The 22,329-nt window shown below is 51.8% G+C and overlaps 1 protein-coding gene across 7 annotated transcripts in view; it reads left to right on the top strand.

Annotated features, from left to right (window-relative positions):
• Positions 1-22,329, top strand: part of KIAA1671 — a 187,016-nt gene that overhangs the window by 92,609 nt on the left and 72,078 nt on the right. The window contains exon 7 of one of the 7 annotated variants that reach the window (XM_082417372.1): positions 18,099-18,183. The exons of 5 other annotated variants lie outside the window; for them this stretch is intronic. In XM_082417372.1, coding sequence (XP_082273498.1) covers positions 18,099-18,149 — 51 coding nt within the window. In that variant the 3' untranslated portion in view covers positions 18,150-18,183. Of the gene's footprint in view, positions 1-525; positions 883-18,098; positions 18,184-22,329 lie in introns of those variants that run through there. One more of the 7 variants, XM_082417368.1, reaches the window with a different exon arrangement.

The raw sequence follows: 22,329 nt of genomic DNA on the forward strand, positions 1-22,329 counted from the left end.
AAAGTATGCTCCCCCTGCTCCCCCCACCCTCCCCCCACCCCCAGCTGGCAGATGGTGACGCTGGGAGCCGCTCTCTCCCTTCCTCAGCCTCCCCAACTCGCACCCTGGGCCTCCTGCCCTCAGGAGTGGACAGAACCCAGGACTGGTTGGGAGGCCTGGGTTCCAGCCTTGGCTCGGTTTCCACCTCTCTGTGTGACCTCGACCAAGTCCCTATCCCTCTCTGGGCCTCCCTTTTCCCCCTCTGTAAAATGGGGACAACCAGGGCCTCCTTCCAGGGCTGCTCAGAAGCTTAACTGAGTCAGAAGGAACTTGACTGAGCTGGGAGGGGCTGTGTGAGCCGATGGGATCCTGAGTTGATTTATTTCCTTTATATGGAAGGATTTGGGGTGGGGGGGCTCCCCCTCAGTGTGTGGTTTTGGGGAGGAACTTGTCCTCACATGACACACTCACACACACGCACACACTCAGTTCTGGGGCTTCATCCTTGCTCTTCCCACCACTCAGCGGAAAACCCCCAGGCCCAGAGCTCCCCCAGGAGGGTGCAGGGTCCAGACCGCTCAGCTAGATTAGGGAGGGGCCACCCCTGGGCCCGCCCCCCCGGAAGAGCCACTAGAGATGCTCCAGGCGGGGCCCCGGGACCTGAGCAGCAGCTTCCCCGTGCCCTTGGCAGGGCCATCCTGCCAGTCCCCTGGCCACAAGCCGGCCCCTGAATGATTCATGCCACCTTGAACTTGACTCCTGGCGTGACAAGCCGAGCGGGAAGAGCCGCCCCCTCCAGAGGGAGACTGGAAGCGTGCACAATGCAGGCGGCATAACCCCCAGGCGCCAGAAATGGAGTATTATTACTGCCCCAGCTTGTTGAAGCTCTTGCGGTACCTGTGGGTGAGTGCGGCCGTCTGGACCCGTATCTCCTTTTTCTTCTCCTTCCGACTCCGGCCAGCTTTGCTTCCTGGCTCTGTCTGGTCAGCAGTGTCTCTGTTTTCTTTAAGAAATGGTGGTTTTTTCAAGGAGGAGGGGGTGTTGGGAAAGGGATGGGGTTTGATTTGGGAGGCAGAGGGGGCTCATAGAAGAGGACGGAGTCCTGCCCAGGGTGGGTCAGTGGGCACGGCGGCCACCCCTCCAGTCCTCGGCCACCCCTCCAGTCCTCGGAAAAACAGGAAAAACAAGGGGAGCGTTAGTGATCTTTCCAGAAATCGACATTTCTTTGATTTACAGGACTGTTCTTTATTCTGAAATTACATCCTACTTGCCTTTGTGTGCATGTAAAAATGTCTCATCTTTTATGAGTTGGAAAGAATAGATTTTGTTTTTCTTTCAGTGAACTTACTAAGCAAAAGTAGAAAGTTGGAACCCTCCCATTGCGGCCTCTCCTCTATATAACAGAGAAAAAAAAAAAAAAAAAAAAAAACTCCAAACTTTTTTTGGCGAAATGCCAAAAACAGGGAACCCACGTGGAAGTGCTTTGTGGGGTATAAAGTGCTTTTCAAATCTTGTTTTGACTCTGAGATTGACCTGCTGTGTGTCCGCAGGCAAGTTGCTTCCCCTCTCTGGGCCTCTGTTTCCTCATCTGTGAAACTAAGGGGTGGGCAGTAGATGATGGTGGGTTATGTGACATTCATCAGGGCTCCGTGAACAGAGGGGCTTAGTGGGGAATCGTCACAGGTGGGTCTCAGAGTTTTCCAGAACATTTGCCACCCGGCTGAGAACGCCCAAGAAAGTAAGACTTGGGAAATATTATTTTTCCCCCTGCTGAATGTTTGCAAATACTTCAAATGCCGAGTCACCCAGGGAATTTTCCGGAGCTCCTAAAAATACAACTTTAGGAAACATTGTCCTTCAGCCGCTCCCCACCCCAGCCCAAGTCCCCTGCAGCAGTTGAAAAACAGGAGACACCCCCCACCCCTGCCGAGTCCTTCTCCTTTGATCACTGACTTTTGATTATTGTTGTACTGTAAACGTAAGGGAACATTAACTGGTTTATTTTTTTTTAATTACAGAAATAATTTATGGGCATGGTAGAAAACTTGGAAGATATTGAAGAACATGAGAAAGAAAATAAGCAGTCCACAATCATTTGTATTTGGGGATTCTGCTGCCCACTGGGGCCTCACGACCTTGATGTGCTGGACACACAGGCGCTGGGCTTCAGTGTTAGGGAGGCTGTGATATTGTGATTTATAGTAAGAAATACATATTTGGTCTTTGTTCCTGTCTCTGGCACAGGGCTCCTAAAACCCTTGGAGTTTCCAAAGTGATAAAAGTGATAAAAGTGTCTAGATAGTCACACATGAGTTTATGTTAATGAGATGACTTTTGGCCTGCACCTAAGTAAGGGTGGGGGCTGATTGCCAGGGAAACCAACTACATGAGCTCTTCCTCTTTCCCAGGAAGCCACGTCAGATGGAGAGTGACCAGCTAAGCATCGATTATTGTAAGGGTCCTGATGGGCAGGGGGTAGCCCTCCCCATCCCTGCTGTAGACTCACGTAGCACAGACTGTACATTCACCCATCACTCCATCAGCCTGGGCCACTAACTGCTCTCAGTTTTCTGCTCCATGTCACCTCTTTATAATGTTTCAAAATTTTGGAATACTTTTAGATGTACAGAAAAGTGGCAGAGATGGTCGGGGGAGTCCCTGTATACCCTTCACCTAGCATCTTACTGTAACAACCATAGTATATTGTCCAACGTAAGAAATTAACATTGGTGCAGTACTATTAACTAAACTCTAGGTTTTATTCCAGTGGTTCTCATCCAGGGACGACCTTCAGGGGACACTTGGCAATGTCTGGTGACATTCTTTGATTGTCGCAGCTGGGGCGGGGGGGGTGCTGGTGGCATCTTGCGGGTGGAGGTCAGGGATGCTACTAAAGATGGTGCAATGCACAGGGCAGTCTCCCATCCCGCAAACAACCACCACCAACAGTGACCCGTTCCCAACAGCAGTCGCACCAAGGCTGAGAAAGCCTGCTTGATTCGGATTTCACCAGATTATCCACCCATGTCCTTTCTCCGTTGCAGGATCCAATACGGGGTCCCACGTCGTATTTTGCCTCTAAATTTCATCCATCGCAGTGAACGAACGAGTGTAGAATATGCACGTCTCACTTTATGTGCCCACTGATGAGGGGAACATCTGCCCACATCTGGAAGCCCTCTGTAAACGTGTTGCTTAGTGACCGCTAACTACCTGCGGTCCTTGTCGTCAGCCTTGATTTATCAGCCGTTCTCCCACGGTTGGACACCTGGGTTACTCCCAGGCATTCACTACACGCACAACTTAGTGATCGTCATTCTCAGCCTTAAATCTCTATTCACTTTTCAGGTTCTTTCCTAAGTCAGCTTCTTAGAATTGGGGCCAAGCGTGGGCTGCAGCAGGTTTCTGCAGAGTTGGTCATTTGTCGGTGGGATGTCGGTGGCCTCCTGTTGGTGGCCCGAGTCCCCCACGTAGCTGCAGTTCTGTTCTGGGGGGGAGGGGCGCTGCCCCCACCAACAAGCCCAGTCACTGCCCAGCATCAGCTGGGAAGTGGGGGAGGGAGATTAAGTTTCTGCTTTAAATCATTAGTAACTGTAGCTGGCGGCTACCCCTGCCATGGCTGTTTTGAGTTACTTAATCTCCTTTGTTGCCGAGATAACCCAGCCAGACGGTCCCAAGGCTGGTGGCCTTGCTGGGGCACTAGCACCAAGTTGGTTGCTTGTGGTTGTCAGTTGCAACAATAATAATAACAACAATGGCCACCGTCACCACCACCATTCCTACTGAGCGCTCCCAGCCTCCGGGGCCCGTGCCTTTCATGGTTATCTCATCCTCACGAGAAACCAGAACCTTATGTGTGGGTCTCATTATTATCCCCATTTTGCAGTTAGGGAACCTGAGGCTCAGAGAGGTTAAGCTGCTCACTGAAGGCCTCCCCAGCTAGGAGGTGTCAGAGCCTGTATCTGAGTGCAGGTCTCTCTCTATGACATTTTAGCTACTTCATTGAGTCTGATCTTCCTGTTTCTGAGATGGGGAAACTGAGGCCCACGGGTTGAGGCGACTTGCCAGCCTACAGGAAATCCTTCGACCTGAATCAACTTTTGCAAAGTGGGATATTATAGAGGGATGTTGCACTGGGCCAAGCTGGGCTCTGGAGGGGAGAGGCCTGGCTTAGAATCCCAGCTCCACCAACAGCAAGTCACATTGCCTCGCTGAGCCTCAGTTTCCCCATCTGCACGTGGATTGTGCTGAGGATTAGCTAAGACAAGCGACATTAGTATCCTTGGCACAGGGCTGGACTCGGAGGAGGCACTCACCATCTAGATGTTCTTGTTTGGGGTTGGCGGGAGGGCTCTGATAGAATGGGAGACACCCCCGCCCCCAGACTTTCCCAGGCTCCCCAGAGGCTGCCTGTTCAGCCAGCCCAGAGAGCCTGAGCGCTGACTCCTGGCTGGCCACCTTCCTTGACTCCATGTCACCCACGGCCAAGAGGGTTGCCAGAGTGTCACTTCTGACAGCTTCTTCAGGAAGAGGCTGTGTGACGGGGAGACCAAGCCCAAGGGCGGACGCCTGTGCTGTTGGTGGCGGGTCCCTTTCCTGCCCCTTTCAGACGCCTCCTTGCCAGGGTCTGTGGTCCGATGGCTCCATCTCCGTGCAGTGACAGGGAAACCACTTTGTTTTCCATGGTGGTTGCTGGGCTTCATCTCCCTGCCTTCGACTGCATGGCCAGATTTTTTTTTTTTTTTTTTTTTGGTGGAAAAATGTCCAAATGTCTAAATGTGGTTAGACTGGCCCTTCTCTCCCCAGGGCCTCCTTGTTGCCTGGTTACTCAGCTTTGTCCCTCACTCAGCCTGTCATCACCTCCAGGAATAATAATACCAGTCATGAGACAGTGACGTGCATTCCTCTCTCACCCTCCAAACACTTGCACGTGTGGCATCACAGTTAATCCTCCCGACAGCCCCGAGAGCCGGGTAGTATTATTTTACAGATGGGAAGCCTGGAGCTCCAGGGGGTTGAGTGCCCACCTGATACGGACCAGCTGGCAAGGGGCAGGGCTGGGGTTTGAACTCGGGAAGTCTGGCACCAAAGCTAATGTGCTTGGTTATGGCATGCGGCTTCCCTCGGGCAGGAAGGATGCCCATCTTCACCCAGCCCCGGGCACGGTGCCCAGCACATAGTAGGTGCTCAGCAGACAGCGTGTGGAAGGCGTGGTGAGGACTGGATGGCTGTGGGCTTTCTTGGGGCGCCCGGCACTCCACACACACCTGTCCACTATTACCATTGCTACTGCTGTTATTTTTACTACCAGCTCCTGCGTCTCAGATCTTGGCGGTCTCACTCTGTGCTAAGGGTCCGGTTTGGCTTTGCAATGTCTGTGGCTGAAATAGGAGAACTGACTATTTTTGTGCTGTTGGAGCCAGGGCTGAGGCTTGGGCCGCAGGCAGCTTGTGTCATGAGACTCGAGCCCCGGGTGCCTTGTAAACCCAGTTGCAGGGCGGAGAACTGGGGTCTTGGTGTCATAGCCTCCTGGCTTCCAGTCTCCACCGAGCAGCTTGCTAATGGAGTGGAGAGCTTCAGGCGAATCACCTAACCGCTCAGAAAGTCAGTTTTGCCGTCTGTAGAGTGGGAATGACAATACCATCTCCCTCGTGGGAGGTCCTGAGGGCTCAGTGAGGCAATGCCAGCAAGCCCAGGGCACAGTTGGTCCTGGATAAGTGTTAGCAGCTGATGCCGGTGTAGACAGCTCATGGGTCCTCAATTCAATTCAATTAAACGCCTGTGGCAGGGCCTGCTCTCAGTGTCTGAGATAATCCGTGAACCAGACGGTCAAAGATTCCTGCCTCGAGGACTAACGTTCCAGTGAGGGGTTCAGGCAGTAAACAATGGGCGTGTTACACAGGAACACTGTATAGTATGTCAGGAGTCAGGGTGGCCGGGAAAAGAAGGAAGTAAGCGGGTGAGAAGCTCAGGAGGGCTTGGATGGGTGGGCATGCCCCAAGAAGGTGACACTGGAACCGAGACTTTGGAAGAGGGGAGGGAGTAGGCCCAGGGAGGTTGCGGGAAGAGGCAGCAGCCAGTGCAAAGGCCCTGAGGTCCATGTGTGCACAGACAGTTCTGTGGAACCAGGAGGAAGCCAGTGTGCCTGCAGCAGAGAGTGAGCGAGGGGATGGGAGTTGTCAAGGTCATGCAGGGCCTGGCAGCCACTTGGAAAACTTTGCCTTGTGCTCTGAAGGGGACGGAGCAGTGGAGGGTGTTCGCTTGGAGGGGGAGGGACACAGTCTGACTTGGATTTTGAACAGACAAAGGCAGAATCAGGGAGACCAGCGAGGAGTCTCTGCACTTGTCCAGGTGGGAGATGACGGCGCCTCAGACCAGGGAGGTGGTGAGAAGCGGACAGATTCTGGATCTGCTCTGAAGGTCAGGCCACGGGATTCGCTGATGGATTGGGTGTGGGTGAGAGAGTCATACAGACACTGAGGATTTGGGGACTGACGAAGGGAAGGATGGAGCTGCCGCTGGCGTCCGTTAGGAAAACTGCAGAGGAAGAGGGTCCTGGGGGCAGATCAGGATTTGGCTTTGACTTGTCGAGTTTGAAATGTCTGTTAGACATTCCCCATCCTTTCCCCAGCCTCTCTCTCCCTGTCTGTATAACCGAAGGTAATTCCTGCCCTGCCCGTGTCTGAAGGTTGTTGAGATGCTTTGGTGGGAATTTGAAAGGACCTCCGAGGAGAATGAAAATGCCAAGCCCATGCCGGGAGATTCTTTAGCCCCTGAGATATTTCACGCTGATGGGCTGAAGTGAACAGCGTTCCCTACTCTCAGACGGAGTTGTCTCAGGCTGGCAGCCCTGGCTGTCCCAAAGGAGCCGTTGCTGGGTTTCAGACATTCCAGGGATTAGAGCCATTAGAAGGGACATGCCAGTCCTATGACTGCCAAAGGAATGATAAATGCAAGGTAGAAGCTCTGGAGGGGTGGGAATGTGGGCAAAACACTTACGGGAACCAGGAGTCTGGGGTGTAATTACTGTGTGACCCTGAGGCAATTGCCTGCCCTCTCTGGACCCCAATTTCTCAGTTGGTATAGTGAAGTATTGGGCTGGATTCTCCTTAAGGTTTTTGACTGTGCACAATCTCCTAATTCTAGGGATCCAGTAAAGAATGGAACTTTGGGGTCAGACAGACCTGGGTTTGAATCCAGGCTTCCCTGCAGTGTGACCTTGAGCAGGTGGCTTCCTGTCTCTGAGCCTCAGTTTTCTCACCTGGGGATGAGTAATCCCCCTTTCTCAAATGGGGATTATGTCAGCATCTCATTGTGGAGACCAGTGGGGGGAACACCTGGCACATAATAGGCACTAAATAAACGGGGGCCGTTATCTTTTTACATTCCTTCCCAAGGGAATTATCCGAACTGACTTGATACAGGAAGTGGGCTGGGGGACTCACTGGAAGAATGATTTCCAGATGGAGACGCTAGAGGGCACTCCTGTTCTAACAAATCACTTGAGCTGCTGCCTTTTTAAAGCAGGTGCAGGCCTACCCCATTTCCACACCTGAGCGTGTGTAACCCTCTCCAGAGAGGCAGGCGCTCTGATTATCTCCATTTTACAGATGGGGACACCAAGGAAACCTAACTTGTCCAAAGTCGCACAGAGGGGAGGCCTCAGAACTGGGTTTCTAGGGCAGGGTTTTTCCCCACTGCAGCCCGTGGTCTCTCTCTGCCCCTCAGGTCTCCTGCCGCCTGAGTCCTAAGGCCAGTGAAGGCTAGGGAGTCACAGAAACGGTGTTGCCACCAAGATCAGTCTTGGTGGGATAAGCCAGGCCAAGGCCAGCCCCTGACCTCCAGTTATTTCAGCTGGAAAATCCAATATGAAGAGGGTGGGGTATAGTATGGAGTGTAAATGATGGAGCAGATTTTGCCAAGTTTTGCTAAATCCTAGGATGTTGGTCCTTGCAGAGAATCTGCATCTATTTTTTTGGTAGCAAATCTGGCCTCAGTCCATCAGCAGTGGAGGGGTGAAAAGCTTGATGCAGACCGGTGCCCGCTCTGCCACCCACTCTTGTCCCTGGTGGGCAAACGGATTTTCCAGAGCTGAAAAGGCACGTGGATTTGGGAGTTTCAAACTGAATGAACACATGGTTTCCATCCTCGAGGCAGAACGGGTGAGGGAGGAGGCAGCCTGGGCTAGCGGGACAGCGTCACTGAATCGGGAGCCAGGACGCTGGGCTGCTGGGCTGTGGTCCTGGCCGTGAGACCTTGCTTGTGCTGGTCACTGCCCCTTTCCCGGCCCAGCGTCTTCACCTGTGCAATGCAGTCATCGGCTCGTCTCAAAGTTGGCTTGCTGTGCTGTGCGTGTGTATTGAGTGCCTTTTCTGGGCTGGGCCCCGAGCTGGCTCTTAAAGCCTGAGTAGGACGGGGGGTGGGGGGTTGGGGGGAAGGACATTTAGGTGGCAGGACCAGCATGTGTGGAGGCCTGGAAGTTCTGGAAGCGGTGGGAGGTTTGAGGTGTCTTTGTTTGGAGCCAGAAGAAGACAATGTAAGTATTTCCTCAAGGGTGGAGTAGTGCGTGGATGAGAAGGCTGTCAAGGAATTTGGTCCAAATTAAGAAAACTGTTTGCTTTCTTTTTAAGAAAACCTGGTGGGGTTTGTTGTTTGTTTGGTTTTTTTTATTAATTTTTACTGGAGTATAGTTGCTTTACAACGTTGTGTTAGTTTCTGCTGTACAGCAAAGTGAGTCATCTGTACGTGTATGTGTATTTCCTCGTTTTTGGATTTCCTTCCCATTTAGGTCACCACAGAGCACTGAGTAGAGTTCCCTGTGCTATACAGTAGGTTCTCATCAAGGAAAACACGGTGCTTTATGTAGAAATTCTGAGGTAGGGAGGGACAGCTGTTTGCAGATGTATTCTGTTTAATGTCATATTAATATTTTGCATTAAGCCTACTTGTATTAATAAAATATAAGCACATTCATGTTAACATCATATTATTTCACAGTTACACTATAAATACGATAATATAGTAATAGGAGATCTTCATGTACCTCTTCCTTTGTGTCAGTGTATGTATTTGCTAGGGCTGCCCTATCAAAATACCAGTCTGGGTGGCTTAAACAACAGAAATTTATTTTCCCACAGTTCTGGAGGCTAGCTGTCCGAGATCAAGGTGTCGGCAGGTTTGGTTTCTCTTGAGGCCTCTCTTCTTGGCTGCAGGAGGGCTGCCTCCTGGTTTGTCCTCACATGGCCTTGCCTCTGTGCACCCCAGGTGTCTGTGTCCAAATTTCCTCCCTGTAAAGACACCAGTCTCATTTTTACTTAATTATCTCTTTAAAGGCCCCATTTCCAAGCCCAGTCTTGTTCTGAGGTACTGGGATTAGGGCTTCAACATATAAATTTTGGAGAAACACAATTCAGCCTATAGCAGCCAGGCAGTAGGCAAAGCACTTCATATTACTTCGTTTTATCCCTCACAACAGTCCTGGGAGAGAGACACTAATATCATCCCCATTTTACAGATGATGAAACCGAGGCTCAGAGAGGTTATGTCACTTGCAGAAGATCACACAGCTGGTTGGCAGAGGAGCTGGGATTTGATCCCATGCTGTCTTGCCTTGGAGCCTGCACTATGTTAGTATATGTTTATAATTTGACTTGAATCCTAGGGAGGCCTTTTTTTTTTAACCTCTCACATTCTATTGAATGTACCCAATATTTCCTCATTGCCTCTCTGTACTCTGCCCTGTCCTTGTTTTAGGCGTAATTGGAAAAGACCCAGAGGGGGAGCGAAGGCCCCTGCCAGACCCCAGTGCTGCCCCAGCTTGCCTGGGCCCTCGCTGGCCTGTTGGCCACCTTCCCAGGAGGGGCGTGCCGGGGGCTGCCTGCTCCCCGCTCTGCCCCCAGCCACCCGTGTTTGCCGAGAGCAGCCTGGGGCCCAGTGAAAGCAGCCTTTGTCCTCCAGCCGTTCCTCCCAGAGGGATGACCCTAAGTCCCAGCTTGGGAACAAAGCAGCAACCTGCCATGTGAGTTCAGGTCAGCACCAGTATCCTGTGGAGTCTCCCAGGCTAAACACGGTGCGGGGAGGGGGCGGCCTTGGCTACAGGGTTGCAAAGTTAGGTGGGATCCAGAAGGCGGCAGAGCACTCCTGTGTCCTGAGCGATGATGCCAGGGGCTCCTGTGTGCACAGAACTTTACAGTTTATAAAGTTGTTCCATGCTTTTCCGGGTTGGTGGAGCCTCCCCGATTGTACACATCATAAAGGGCAGGGACTCGGAGAGACAGGTAGTAGTTTTTACAAGGAACCACTTCAAAACATTGGGGTGTAAGCCAACCACTATTTACTCTGCTCATAACATTCGGTGGGTCAGGAAATCGGGTAAGGCTCCGTGGGGATAGCAGCTCTGTGATATTTGGGGTGTCAGCTGGGATCCCCAAACAGCTGGGGGCTGGAATCATCCAGAGGCCTCTTCACCCACCTATCTGGTGCCTGTGATGACTTGGAGGCCGGACTTTCTGGGACTGTTGTCCAGGTATCTGCTGTAGCTTGGGCTTCCTTACAACATGGAGGCTCAGGGCTCCCAGAGCAAGTGTTGTGGCCAAGAGGGCAGACCTGCATTGCCCTTTATGATGGACACAGCCTCAGAAGTCACATAGCGTCACTTCTGCTGCTCTCTGTTGAGCGAAGCAGTCACAAGCCCCCCAAGATTCAGGAGGAGAGGACACGGATCCCCACCTCTCAATGGGAGGAAAGTCAAGGAATGTGCAGCCATGTTTCAAAGCCGCCACAGCCAGAAATGAAAGTAAAATTACTAGGTAATGTTTATTGAGCACTTACTATATGCCAGGCACTGTGCCAAGGGCTTCCCATGGATGAACCTACGTAAGCCTCCCCACAGCCCCAGGGGTCAGGGGATTTGGAGCCTGATGTTTTCCTGTCAAGCTTTCAACCCGAGCAGACGGAGGAACCCAGGGAGATCGACAAGGCTGCCATTTGTTTGGTGTTGAACATGTCACAGTGGGAAGTTGTGGGCCGGTTTGTTTTTTTTCCCCTTCCTCCTCTAAACTTAGAATATTCCTTGAGTTCTTGAAAATTCTCACTTAGCTGTCTGATTCATCTCCTCCTCACTCACCAATTCTTCCCTTTAGTGTTTATTTCAAGCAGTTTCTCTCTCCCTCCCCCATCACCCCTTCTCCACCCTGCAGCTCGTGGGAAGGGGCATAGCAAACTTCCCCGCTGCCACCTCTCCCCGGGCTTTTGAGGAACCAGGGGGTGGGGCCTCGCGGTCCTGCCTGAGGAACCGAGCCATCACTCGGCCTCCTGTGTGCACCGGCTTTGCGGTTCTTCCGCGGCCAAGTCTGGGGCTCACTCATCTGCCTCCCAAAGGTCTGATGTACAATAGGTGCCCAATATATGTTTGGTGAACTGAACATGTAAATGATGGAGGAAGGAAGAACGGCTGGCTCTTCAAGGGTGGAGGTTCTCTCCTGTGCACCTCTGTATCCCTGGCACGCAGTAGGCACTCAATAAATGTTCATTGTACCAAATGAAGGAAAGAAGGAATGGGTGGATGAGACTGGGAGCAGCGACTGGGCCTTACGTTTGTATCCTTGTCACGTAATGCAGTGCTGGACGCCCATTCATTCCCTCGGTGAATGAATGAATGATTGACTCCAGTGAACTCTCCACCAGGAGGGGATGTGTCTATTTCACATCTGTATCCACAGCCGGGCACACAGCAGGTGCTCAGTAGTGCTTATGGAGCTGAATGAAAGAAAGAGGGAATGAAAAGAATGACTAAGTGAAACTTCCCATTATCAGGGACCTTGCCTTGTTCATCTCTGTCTCTCCAGTTCTCAGCACAGAGTCTTGTATACAGTAGGTGCTCATTTAATGTTGAATTCAATGAATGAATGAGTGAATGAATGAAAAGAGAAACTTCTTGAGGGTAGGGACATGTCTTATTTGTTTCCCCACTTCCTAGAATGGGGCTTGGCACACAGTAGGTGCTCAATAAATGTCTGTTGAACTGAACGCTTGGATGAATGAACGAGTGAGTACGTAAGTGAGACTTTTGGAGCGTAGGGCCTGTGTCTTGTTCATTTCTTTCCTCAAGTCCTAATACCGGGTCAGGCATACAGCAGGTGCTTAGCAAATGCTTCCGCGCTGCCCCGACCTTTGTGGGAGTGTCCGTCCATCCCTGAGAATGGACTGAAAGGGGAAGGCCGACTGGGGGGACCTCGCCCGTCTCGATTGGCCCGCACCCTGCCCGCCGGGCCCCACGGCCGGGATTTCCTGTTGTTCCCGTCTGCACAGGTGAACAGGAAGTCCCCGAAGGCCTGCCCGAGAGCTGCTTCCCATATTTCCTTCATGCCGGGCTGCCCTCGGTGGGACCCAGGCGCCACACCGGGCCCCAGCGCCAGCTGGCCGAGGAACAGTACCCCCCAGGGACCCCATTTCCTGACCACATTAGCCCTTCTATTTTAGGGCCTGCTGAGTTTTTGCACAAGGCAAGTGAAGCCTGGGAGAATGTTCCACTCGGAGCCAGCCCCTAAAATCACCTTGTTCTTATTCTGGCCTGTTAACCCCCTCACAGCTGAGCAGCAGGAACAGAGCAGAGAGTCAAGGCTTTGGGGTCTGAGAGAGCAGGGTTCAAATCTACCTCTGTGTCTTTAAAGTTGAGCCTCAGTTTTCTCATCCGTGAAATGGGCTTTATAAATACCCACACCACTACCCCCTCCTGTTTTCCCATCTTGGCCACATGTCTGTTGCTCTTTCAAGCTCCCCGTGCTGAGGCTGCCCACTCCCGGAGTTATGATTTCAGTAGATTCCCAGCACTGTGTTTAAAAAACTGTCTGCCCCACTTGATTCTGAGAGGCAGTGGCTCAGGCTAGGTTCCCTAGAAACAGAGCTTGAGATGGGGATTCACGTGTCCACGATTTAGTGACGGAGAACTAGAGTCGGCCTGATCCCTGGAGGAGTTCTGGGGGGGCGACAGCACCACAAAGTCAGTCCCTGCCTTGGAGAAGCAGGGTGGCTCTCCCTCCACCAGCTGAGGTCCGCTGTTGGAGAAGATAGGGCAGTGAGCGGTGCAGCCAGCACCCCAGAACCTGGGGGAAGGGGGCCCCAGCCAGTACCGGGGGTCTGGGCGGGACACGAACAGCATCTACTGCTGTCAGGCAGCCTGGAGAGTTATGGACGCAGTGCAGTGAGATGCTGGGTGTGGACTGGCTGGCATGGAGAAGTCGATGCCTAATAAGTAGTAACTTGGTAAGAATGAAGAGCTCTGAAGAAGATGGAAGTGGGTATATGGGTGTAATGATGCCGTTTGTTCCTCCAGCACGTACTGGTTGAGCGTGAGAGGCCAGGCTCTCGGTGGGCGCACAGGTGTGGACCCCACATTCCGTGCCTCCAAGGAGGGGTGGCACCCACATAAATGGATACATGGGTAATGGTGCTGTACCTGTGATGTCTCCACACATTGGTGGGGAGGTTAGGCCCATTTTTAGGGGGAGGAAGTTTAACACAGATGATGGATGTCCAAACATTCAAAATAGTTTATTTTTCTTTGATTTGAGAAAGTAATACAAAGACACAGTGAGCATTTCCAATAGTGCAAAATAGCATAGCGTTCTACAGAAAAATGTGTCTCCCTGCTACCGCCAACCTGCAGTCCCACCCTGCTAGAAATTGGTGACAGTTTCATGCATCTCCTTGCAGAAATATTCTCTGCATACGTAAGACTCTCTGTGCATGTGTCTGTATTTCCTGTGTATATACACGTATTTTTTAACACCATTCAGACCTTGCTATACATAGTGTTCTATGCCCTGATTTTTCTTTTTTTCATAATGATGAGACCTTTCCCTCTCAGCACAGTAGGTCTATCTCATTCATTCTGATGGCTTTATATTTTTCCTCTCACCGTATTTATTGAACCAGTCCCCTCCCGATGGATATGTAGGTTATTTCCAGTTTTGTGCACCGTAAACAACACTGTAGCGAACATCCTTGTGCAAACGTCTTGGTGCCCTTGTGTGTTGCATCTGCAGGGGAAATGCCTAGCCATGGACTTGCCAGATCATTTGAAGGTTGAATAGGGTTTTCCAGGTGGGCTAGGGCTGGCAGGAGTGGGAGTGAGGGTGAAGGGGAGGTGTTCAGGTATGAAGAACAGCATGAGGACATACAGGAGCTGACAGCTGAGAGCAGGGTGGCCTGCCTCCATCACAAATGTGGTCTGGGTTCCAGCCTGATGTTCAGATGCCACATCATCTGCCAGAGTTTCACTCCAGCTCTGAGAATCTGGGGTTGTAGGTGGCTCCTTATGAGGGGTCTGACACCATGCAAGGCACTTTTTCTGTCTTCTCCTTGGGTTCACGTGGCACATCATCAAACAATATTATCACAGTTTTATCACGGGCTCAGAGAGGTGCAGTGACTTGCCCAGGGTCACACAGCTAACGAATGACAGATATACATGATCCCATAGGTCAGTCCTTCCACATATACCATGTTGCTCCCTGCTCTTCCTTGCTAGGAATTCCTTGCCAGGAATGCTCTTTCATTGGATGTCTATCCTGTTGGACCACAGCCTCCATGAGGGCAGGGATCTTCATCTGTCTCATCCCCTGCTGTGTCCCCACAGTCCAGCACAGGGCCTGGCACACAGCAGGCATGCAATGAATGTTTGTTGAATGACCAAGTGAACTAGTGAAGTTCCAGTCCATTCCATTACAAGCGAAACTTTTATTTGCTTATAACAGTGTTTATGATGATGATGATCTGGTTCCTCTTCTCAGAAATAGACTCACATTTTTTAAAGAAATGAAACATCTTTCTTTGCAAACCAGTTTATCTCGTAGGAATCTGACATTTTGCATTTTTTTCCTCTGGGAGCCAAACGAGGATGTCTATTCTGTAGAATGTCACCAGAGAAAAGAATCTGAACATTTCCTTTTGGAAATTACTGCATAAAAAGTTAAAGCGAGATGGAACTGTACTTGAAGATTTCAGTTGCCATGGCTACCTGATAACACAGCGAATAGTGTTCTTACATATGGTCTCCACTAGACCTTCAACCGCTGTATCTCAGTTACAGAATTTTGGCTTTTAAGTGCGTTTAATGCAGTGAGGCTTTGAGAGGCGAGTCTTGCTGCTGGGTGTCCGCTGGCTGAAGTGCTTTAACCAGCAAGTATTTTTTTGAGCCTCTCCTGGGCCCCATCCTTCGGGGCTTGTCTTCATCACCATCCTGCGGGTGCTGGAACTACCACCTCCACTTCAGAGATGAGTACACTGAGCCCCATAGAGTTTTGTATGGTGTATATGTGTGTCCATTCACTATTTATTTGTTCGTTCATTTATTCATTTGTTTATTCTCTCAGCAACTATTTATTGAACCCCTTCTCTGTGTCAGACACTGGTCTAGGCACTGAGCATCCCTGCCCCAGCAGAGTGTGTGTTCCAGTGGGAGAGACAGATAATATATATGAAAAGTAAATACTGATAAATGTATGAAGATAGTAGAACAGGATGATGTGGCAGATAGAAGCTGGGAGGAGGTGTGGCTGTAAAGGCCCCTAAAGGGATGTGGCTTTTGAGCAGAGATCTGAAAGAAGGAGCCCACCACGTGGGGATCTGGGGGAAGAGTGTTTCAGGTGGTGGGAACAGCACATGCAAAGGCCCTGAGGCCGGAACCAGCTTGGATGGGTTGAGGCCAATAGTGGGGTCAATATGGCCGGCCTGGTATTGAGCAGGGGGATAGGGGGAGGCAGGTGGGGGCCTGGAGCGCCAGGGCAGAGCGTTTGGAGTTTGCTGTGGTCTTAGTGGAGAGCTGAGGGCATGCTTTTGGTGGCGGCTGATGGGATAGGTTGGAGATGGGGGCTGGGATCTGGTGCTGAGGAGGGATGTTGGGGTCAGGGTGGGGATGGGGATGGAGAAATGATCTGGTTCTGGCTGTAGTTTGGGGAGGGAAGAGGGAGGGGAGGAAAGGGACCGTGGAAGGTTTCCAGTTTTCAGGCCAGGACAGCGAGGTGAGTGGAGGAACTTGTGTGGAGAAGGCAGATTTGGGGCCAGGCATCAAGAGTTTCCTCCTGGTGTCTTTGAGGCACATTTGAGGCACCATTAGATTTCCAAGCAGGGAGAGAAGTGGGATTGAAGGAGGTTTCCCTTTGGCTTTTGAAGATGAGTGATGTCGAGGCTTTCCTGATGGGCCTGGTCCAGCGGAGGGGGAGACTCGGGTGCTGCAGGGGACAGAGGGGTGGTCAGCTGCAGGGGTGATGCCCTAGAGTTGGTGAGTGGGGTAAGAGCAGGGGCTGGCCTGGCAGCTGGAGGGAGGCAAGGCGGGCTCCCAGATGCGGGGGCCAGAGGGGGTGGGCTCACTCTCCTCTGATTGCTTTGATTTCTTTCAGTGAAGGGAGAGGGACTTACTAATTGGTGGAAAGAGAGAACTGATTGTGCTTCGGACGCAGGCTCCTGGGTTCAAATCCAGCCATTCGTCCCCCAGCAAGTTGCTGAGCACGAACATTCACTGAGCACTTCCTACGTGCTAAGTGATCCCTCCACAGAGGTCACTATTATTATCCCCATTTACAGATGGACGAGGAAACAGAGGCTCAGAGAGGTGCAGCAGCTTGCCCAAAGTCACACAGCTCTTTGGCAGACAGGCCAGGTTTTGATGCTGTACAACCTGGGAACCAGGTCTAAGGCTCAGGTTTCTCATATTTCAAGTGGAGACAAGACCACATGGGGCTGTTGGCAGAGCATCAGTGACCTAAAAGATACGATGGCACCTGCCCCGCACCGAACGCCGTGCTCAGCCCACGGCAGGTGCGTGAGTGATGACCACCCCGTCCTGGCCTGTTTCTGTTCACTGGGTCTCCAGTAAGTGCCACTTGCTGCTGGCATCTCGAGGCTGCACAGCATTTTCATTGCTTCCAGAAGTCCTTCTGCCAAGGGATCTCATTAAGTCCATTTTGAAATGAGAACACTTGGCAGGGGAAGAGAAGGTAGTTAGCATATTTATTATTCAAATTTGAAATAACTTGTCTGGTAAGAATGGAGAGGCACTGGGATCTGGCCTGAAACCCCGCCCCTTTCCCCCCCTGCCCTCGGAGGGTGCAGGGCCTGAGGGAGGAAGGCCGGGTTTCTGCCGGCCTGCTGGCAATTAGCCTGTCCCCGGGATCCAGTCTGATGCGGGAGGAGGCCCGGAAGCTGCAGAGCCAGACCTGTCCCCGGCCTGCTGCAGATGGTGGTTGGAGAGCGAGCTGGGAATGCTTCCTGTTCTTTCTGGGATGCGTGAAAAAACAAAGTCTAGGGCTTCCAGGGAATTCCGTCTGGTGTGTGCCCTGGGTCTCATTAGATGGGAAGAGACCTGGCACCCCAGACACCAGCTCTGGCACCTGGGAAGTCCCAGAAGAGCTGTGGGTGTTCAGCACAGCCCACAGGGTCCTTGAGGCTGGACGAATTCAGGCCACTTGTCCCCGAGCCGTCCCCAAGGGCTGCCTCTGGGGCCTTGTTTGCCAAGTTAGGAACGTTTCAGAGACCTGCTTTCTTGTCCTCGGCTGTATTATGGAGCAGGCAGCGCTGAACATCACCTTCACCCAAGACACATGAGGTCTGGTGTGGGGCCTCTGGCTTCTCAGGCTCCCACCTTCCCTCTTCCCCTGCTTTTCTGCTGGTCCCATTCGGCCAAGACTCACCCACCCGTCCCTTACCCTCAGGGCTCCACTTATTGTAAGAGCCACCACTGTTATTTTGTATGTGTGACAGCTTTGTTGAGATATAATTGACGTACAATACAACATATATATTTAAAGTGTGTAATTTGATGAGTTTTGACATATGTGTATTCCCGAGGAACCACCATTACGATGAAAATAATGAACACATCCTTCACCCCTAAGAATTTCCTCGTGCCCCTCTGTGATCCATCCCTCCCTCCCTGCCCTCATGCAACCACTGATCTACTCTCTATCACTATAGATGAGTTTGCATTTTCTGGACTTTTATGTAAATGGAATTGGACACCACACGCTCTTCTTCATCTGGTTTCTTTCACTCTGCGTAATTATTTGAGATTCATCCGTGGCGTAGTGGGTATCAGCGGCTCATTCCTTTTTATCACTCAGGACTGTTCCACTGCATGGATGTACCGGTGTGTGTATCCATTCATCTGTTGACAGACATTTGGGTTGATTCCACTTTTTGGCTCACGTGAGTAAAGCTGCTCTGAACATTCTTGGTCAAGGCTCTGTGTGGACACGTGATTTCATTTCTCTCGGGTAAACACCTAGGAGTGGAGTGGCTGGATCATGTGGTAGGTGTATGTTAAACTTTTTAAGAAGCTGCCAAACTGTTTTCCAGTGTGGCTGTACCATTTTGCATCTCATCCCCTGAGAGTTTCAGTTGCCCTGCATCCTCACCAGCACTTGGTACACCGCTGTCATTTTATCAGTGAAGATGCTTTTGAAGATGCTGAAAGTAGCAAAAGAACCCCCCCACCCCCAATAAAGATGGGTCAAACCATAAGGATGTGTATTACTTCACATAATTCACCTGATGGTAGAGGGGATGTAGTGCAGGGTTCATCACACTGTGGCCTGTGAGCTAAGAATGAGTTTTACATTTTTAAAAGATTATTTTAAAAAAAATCCCCCAAACCAAAAAATATGTGACAGAGACCACATGTGGCTGGCAAAACCTAAAATATTTACTATCTGGCCCTTTAAAAAAGTTTGCCACATCCTGGATTAGTGGATCAACCCAGATTCTTTCCATTTTTCTACGCTCTCTTCAGCATCTTGTCCCCTCGTTTTCCCAAAATGACTGCCACAGTTCCAGCCATTCCTGGGAGACTTGACAATATCCAGCTAAGGAAGAGGGGGTGTATTGGGAGGAAAACTTCTCCCTGAGTATACCCAGCAGACTTCCCCACAAAATCTCATTGGCCAGGATTTGGTCCCATCCCCATGCTATTGCTACAAGAGAGGGTGGGAAGTTAGTAGCCAGCATTTTCAAGGCTTGGCCAGGAAAGAAGAATGCTGTTCATGGCTGTATTTTTCTGTGCCAGTTCTTTGATTAGTTTCCTGGTGCCCGATTGTCTTGAGTGAGTTTGAGCTGGTTATGAGGACCCTGTATGTCCCTGGCCTTGGTTCCTTCATCTGAGATTTGATGTCTCCTTTAAGGGCTGATGAGAACTGAATGAGATTTATGTAAAGTGCCTAAAGCGTTGCACATAGTCGGTGCTGGAGGACAGTGTGGTATAATGGTCGCCCAGGGTCCTTGCTGTGTGACCTTGGCCAAGTAGCTTGCCTTCTCTCAGCCTTACTTCTCTTGTCTGTAAAATGGGTATAAGATGGTCCCCCTCCTTACAGGGTGATGCTGAAGAGTCTATGAATTATCTGATACAAAGTGCTCAGCCTGGGCCTGGCATGTGGTTAGGCCTTGATAAACATTAGCTGTGCACCAGGCCTCAGGATGGGCCCTGGAGATACAGAAGGAAATTGAAACAGCACTGACCTTCCAGTATCTGCAGCCAGTGGGCAAAGGGGTGTGGAAATTAGCCCTTTTATTTATGGTTAAGAGAACGCTGTGATGGGGAAGTTCAGGGGTTGGGGAGCCCAGAGGAGACACTGAGCTGAGTGGGAAGGGTAGCAGGGAAGGCTTCCTGGAGGTGGGGGCATCAGTGTGAAATCTTTAAGGGTGGGTAGGAATTGACCAAGGAGGAGAGGAGAGGAGAGGATGGGACTGCAGTACAAATGTTATAGTGTTTCTCCCCTCCCCTCCCCTCCCTCTTATATGCACCCCCTGCCACTTCTCCTCCCCTCCTCACCCCTTCTTTCTCTTCTTCACTTCATTCATTCATTCAGCAAACACTTACTGAGAGCCTCCAGTGTGCTAGGCACAGGGACAATAGCAGATATTAAGACATCCAAGGTTTCTGCTCTCACGAGCCTTGGTTAGAGAGATCACATTAAATAAACGATCAGGAAAACACCAGGTAGTATAACAGAATGTGTGAAGGAGAGGGTGCTAAGATAGAGAGGGTCTGGCAGCTCCTTTGTGTTGGGTGGTTGGGAGGGAGAGTCCCTGAGGAGCTAAGATTCAGAAATGAGAAGCATCATGGTGTGTGGGCTACAGTCAGTTTGGGGCTGCTGGGCGGTACCTTTCCCGGCAGGAGGCAGCTGGGTGGAGGGAGCTGGGGGTCTCACCTTCATTGCCCTGGCGACGGGAGGGTTCCAGACAGCGGTGAGTCCAGGTTGGCCAAGGTCCAGGACTCTGCCAGAATATGCCTCGTGCCTACCAGGTGGGTACTGTGGGGGCCTATGGGGCGACACACTTCTGTCAAAATGCCAAGGCTGCCTGGCCGCCCCCCTTCCTGCCCTCCTGCCCAGCACAGCGTGGCTCCTGGAACAGTGTGGGCAGTGCAGAGGAGGGGCTCTCTACAAGCTGAGAAACAAGGCACAAGATAATAGACCTCTAGCCGGGTCGGGAGAAAGCCGTGCCTGTGTGGAGGCCTCAGCCAGCAGGGACCGAGTGGGGACCATTACTCACAGCAGCTCTGAGATGAGAGGAGGGTGGCCGAGGGCTGGCGAGCTGGGCAGTGGGAATGATAGAGGTGGGCCTGGGAGGCCAGAGGCGCCGGCTCCCCAGTGCCCACTGTCCCCTTGCCCACCAAGCCACAGCTCAGAGCACAGGCCTCCAAGCCAGACTTCACCACTAAGTGACTGTGCAGCCTTCAGCCTCTGCTCTCGCTGCCTCAGTGTCCTCATCTGTATAATGGGGATAGTTGTTCTGCTCTCACGAGATAGAACACACATCACATAACCTTCAGCACCACCTGGGAAGGAGGGGACCATTTTTATCCCATTTTAAAGACAAGGAAGGAGGGGCTCAGAGAAGGCAAGCCACTTGCCCAGGGTCACACAGTGAGGAGTCAGTCATGGGAGGCCTGCCCTTAACCATGTGTGTGTGGGGATGACATGAGATGGCGTAGGGCCTGGCCCATCGTTGGTGCTTAGGAAATATTAACCGCGTCCTAGCAGCGTTTGAATAGATGTTGATTTGGCGTTTGGGAGAACATTTTTCTTCAAAAGTTTGTTCTCAAAATGTGAGCACTCCAGCTGCAGACAGCCCCGTGGGAATCTGACGCCATCCCACCTACCTTTGCCAGGGGCCTACTTTGTGCACCTTTACCTGGGAGGCAGGTGTCATGATTTCCATTTGTGAGGTGAGGCACCACAGGCAAAAGGAGGCCACGTGAGTGCCCCAGGCCACACGGTGTTTGAGTCCGCCTGGGACAGGAGGCTTTTGAGAGGAGGCAGCTGGGGTTTTGAGTTGGGCTCCCCGGCCTCCCAGAGAGGAGGGGAGCGCTGCCTGGGGACCCCCAGTAATTGGGGGCAGAGCCTGGTGGCCGCAAGCCTGGGTCAGTGGGCCCAGGGCCCACCCTCTCCTCTCCGTTCAGCCGGGGCAGGTGGGATACAGGGGGCTCTCCAAGGCCACCCAGACCTGGGGGTCCTTGGAGCTGCCGAGGCGGCTGAGGCCATCTCGGGAAACCTTGTGCCCATCACAGTCAGGCTTCACTTGGGGTTCACGGCCACCCGAGTCTGAGGAAGTGAAGCAGAGAGGAAGAAAGAGGAGCAGGGGTAAGGCCCTTTATCCTGCCACCACCTCTTCTGCACCCCAGATCCAGCCCTGTTCTGCCATGAACCGGGGAGCTCACGGAGGCAGGGTAGCCCCGTGTTTAGGAGCCCCGGCTGTGAGCTCAGCCTGACCTGGGCTTAAGCCACGCTCTGCACGCGGCAGCCATGTGACTCGGGCTAGGGTCTTCCTCATGCGGTGTCTCGGTGTCCTCATCTGTACAGCGGGGATCACAACCCCTCTGGCTTATGCAGGTCAGGGAGGTGATGGCGCGCACAGTAGGCCCTCGGCGACTAAGGGCTACTCCAGTTCGCTATCATCCTTACTGCAAAGCCCAAATAAAACCGCTCTGGGGGCCAGGGGTGGGGTCCCCAGCACCTGGCACAGCGCTTGGCACATAGTAGGTCCTCATTCAAATGCTTGTTGAAGTCAGAAGGGAGGAGGGAGGGAGCAGGGAAAGGAAGCCTTCTTCTCATTCCTCCAGCCTTTTATTATCCTCGGGGAGAGCCTTCAAATCTTAGGGTGTTGCTTAGGGGGCACTTAGCCCAGGATAGCAGGCTCACTGCTCAGGGATAAATTTCCTAGGGGACATCATGAATCCCTTGTCCCAGTTCTAATTCTTGTTCCCCAAGAACATCTTGCTCTCTTTCACTAACTGATCCAAAAATGTGGAATTTCAGCTGCTCTGGTAGAAAGAGACGTGTTGTCCAACCCCAAGCA

This window comes from Balaenoptera physalus (assembly GCF_965194825.1).
Source record: "Balaenoptera physalus genome assembly, chromosome: 12".
NCBI lineage: Eukaryota > Metazoa > Chordata > Mammalia > Artiodactyla > Balaenopteridae > Balaenoptera > Balaenoptera physalus.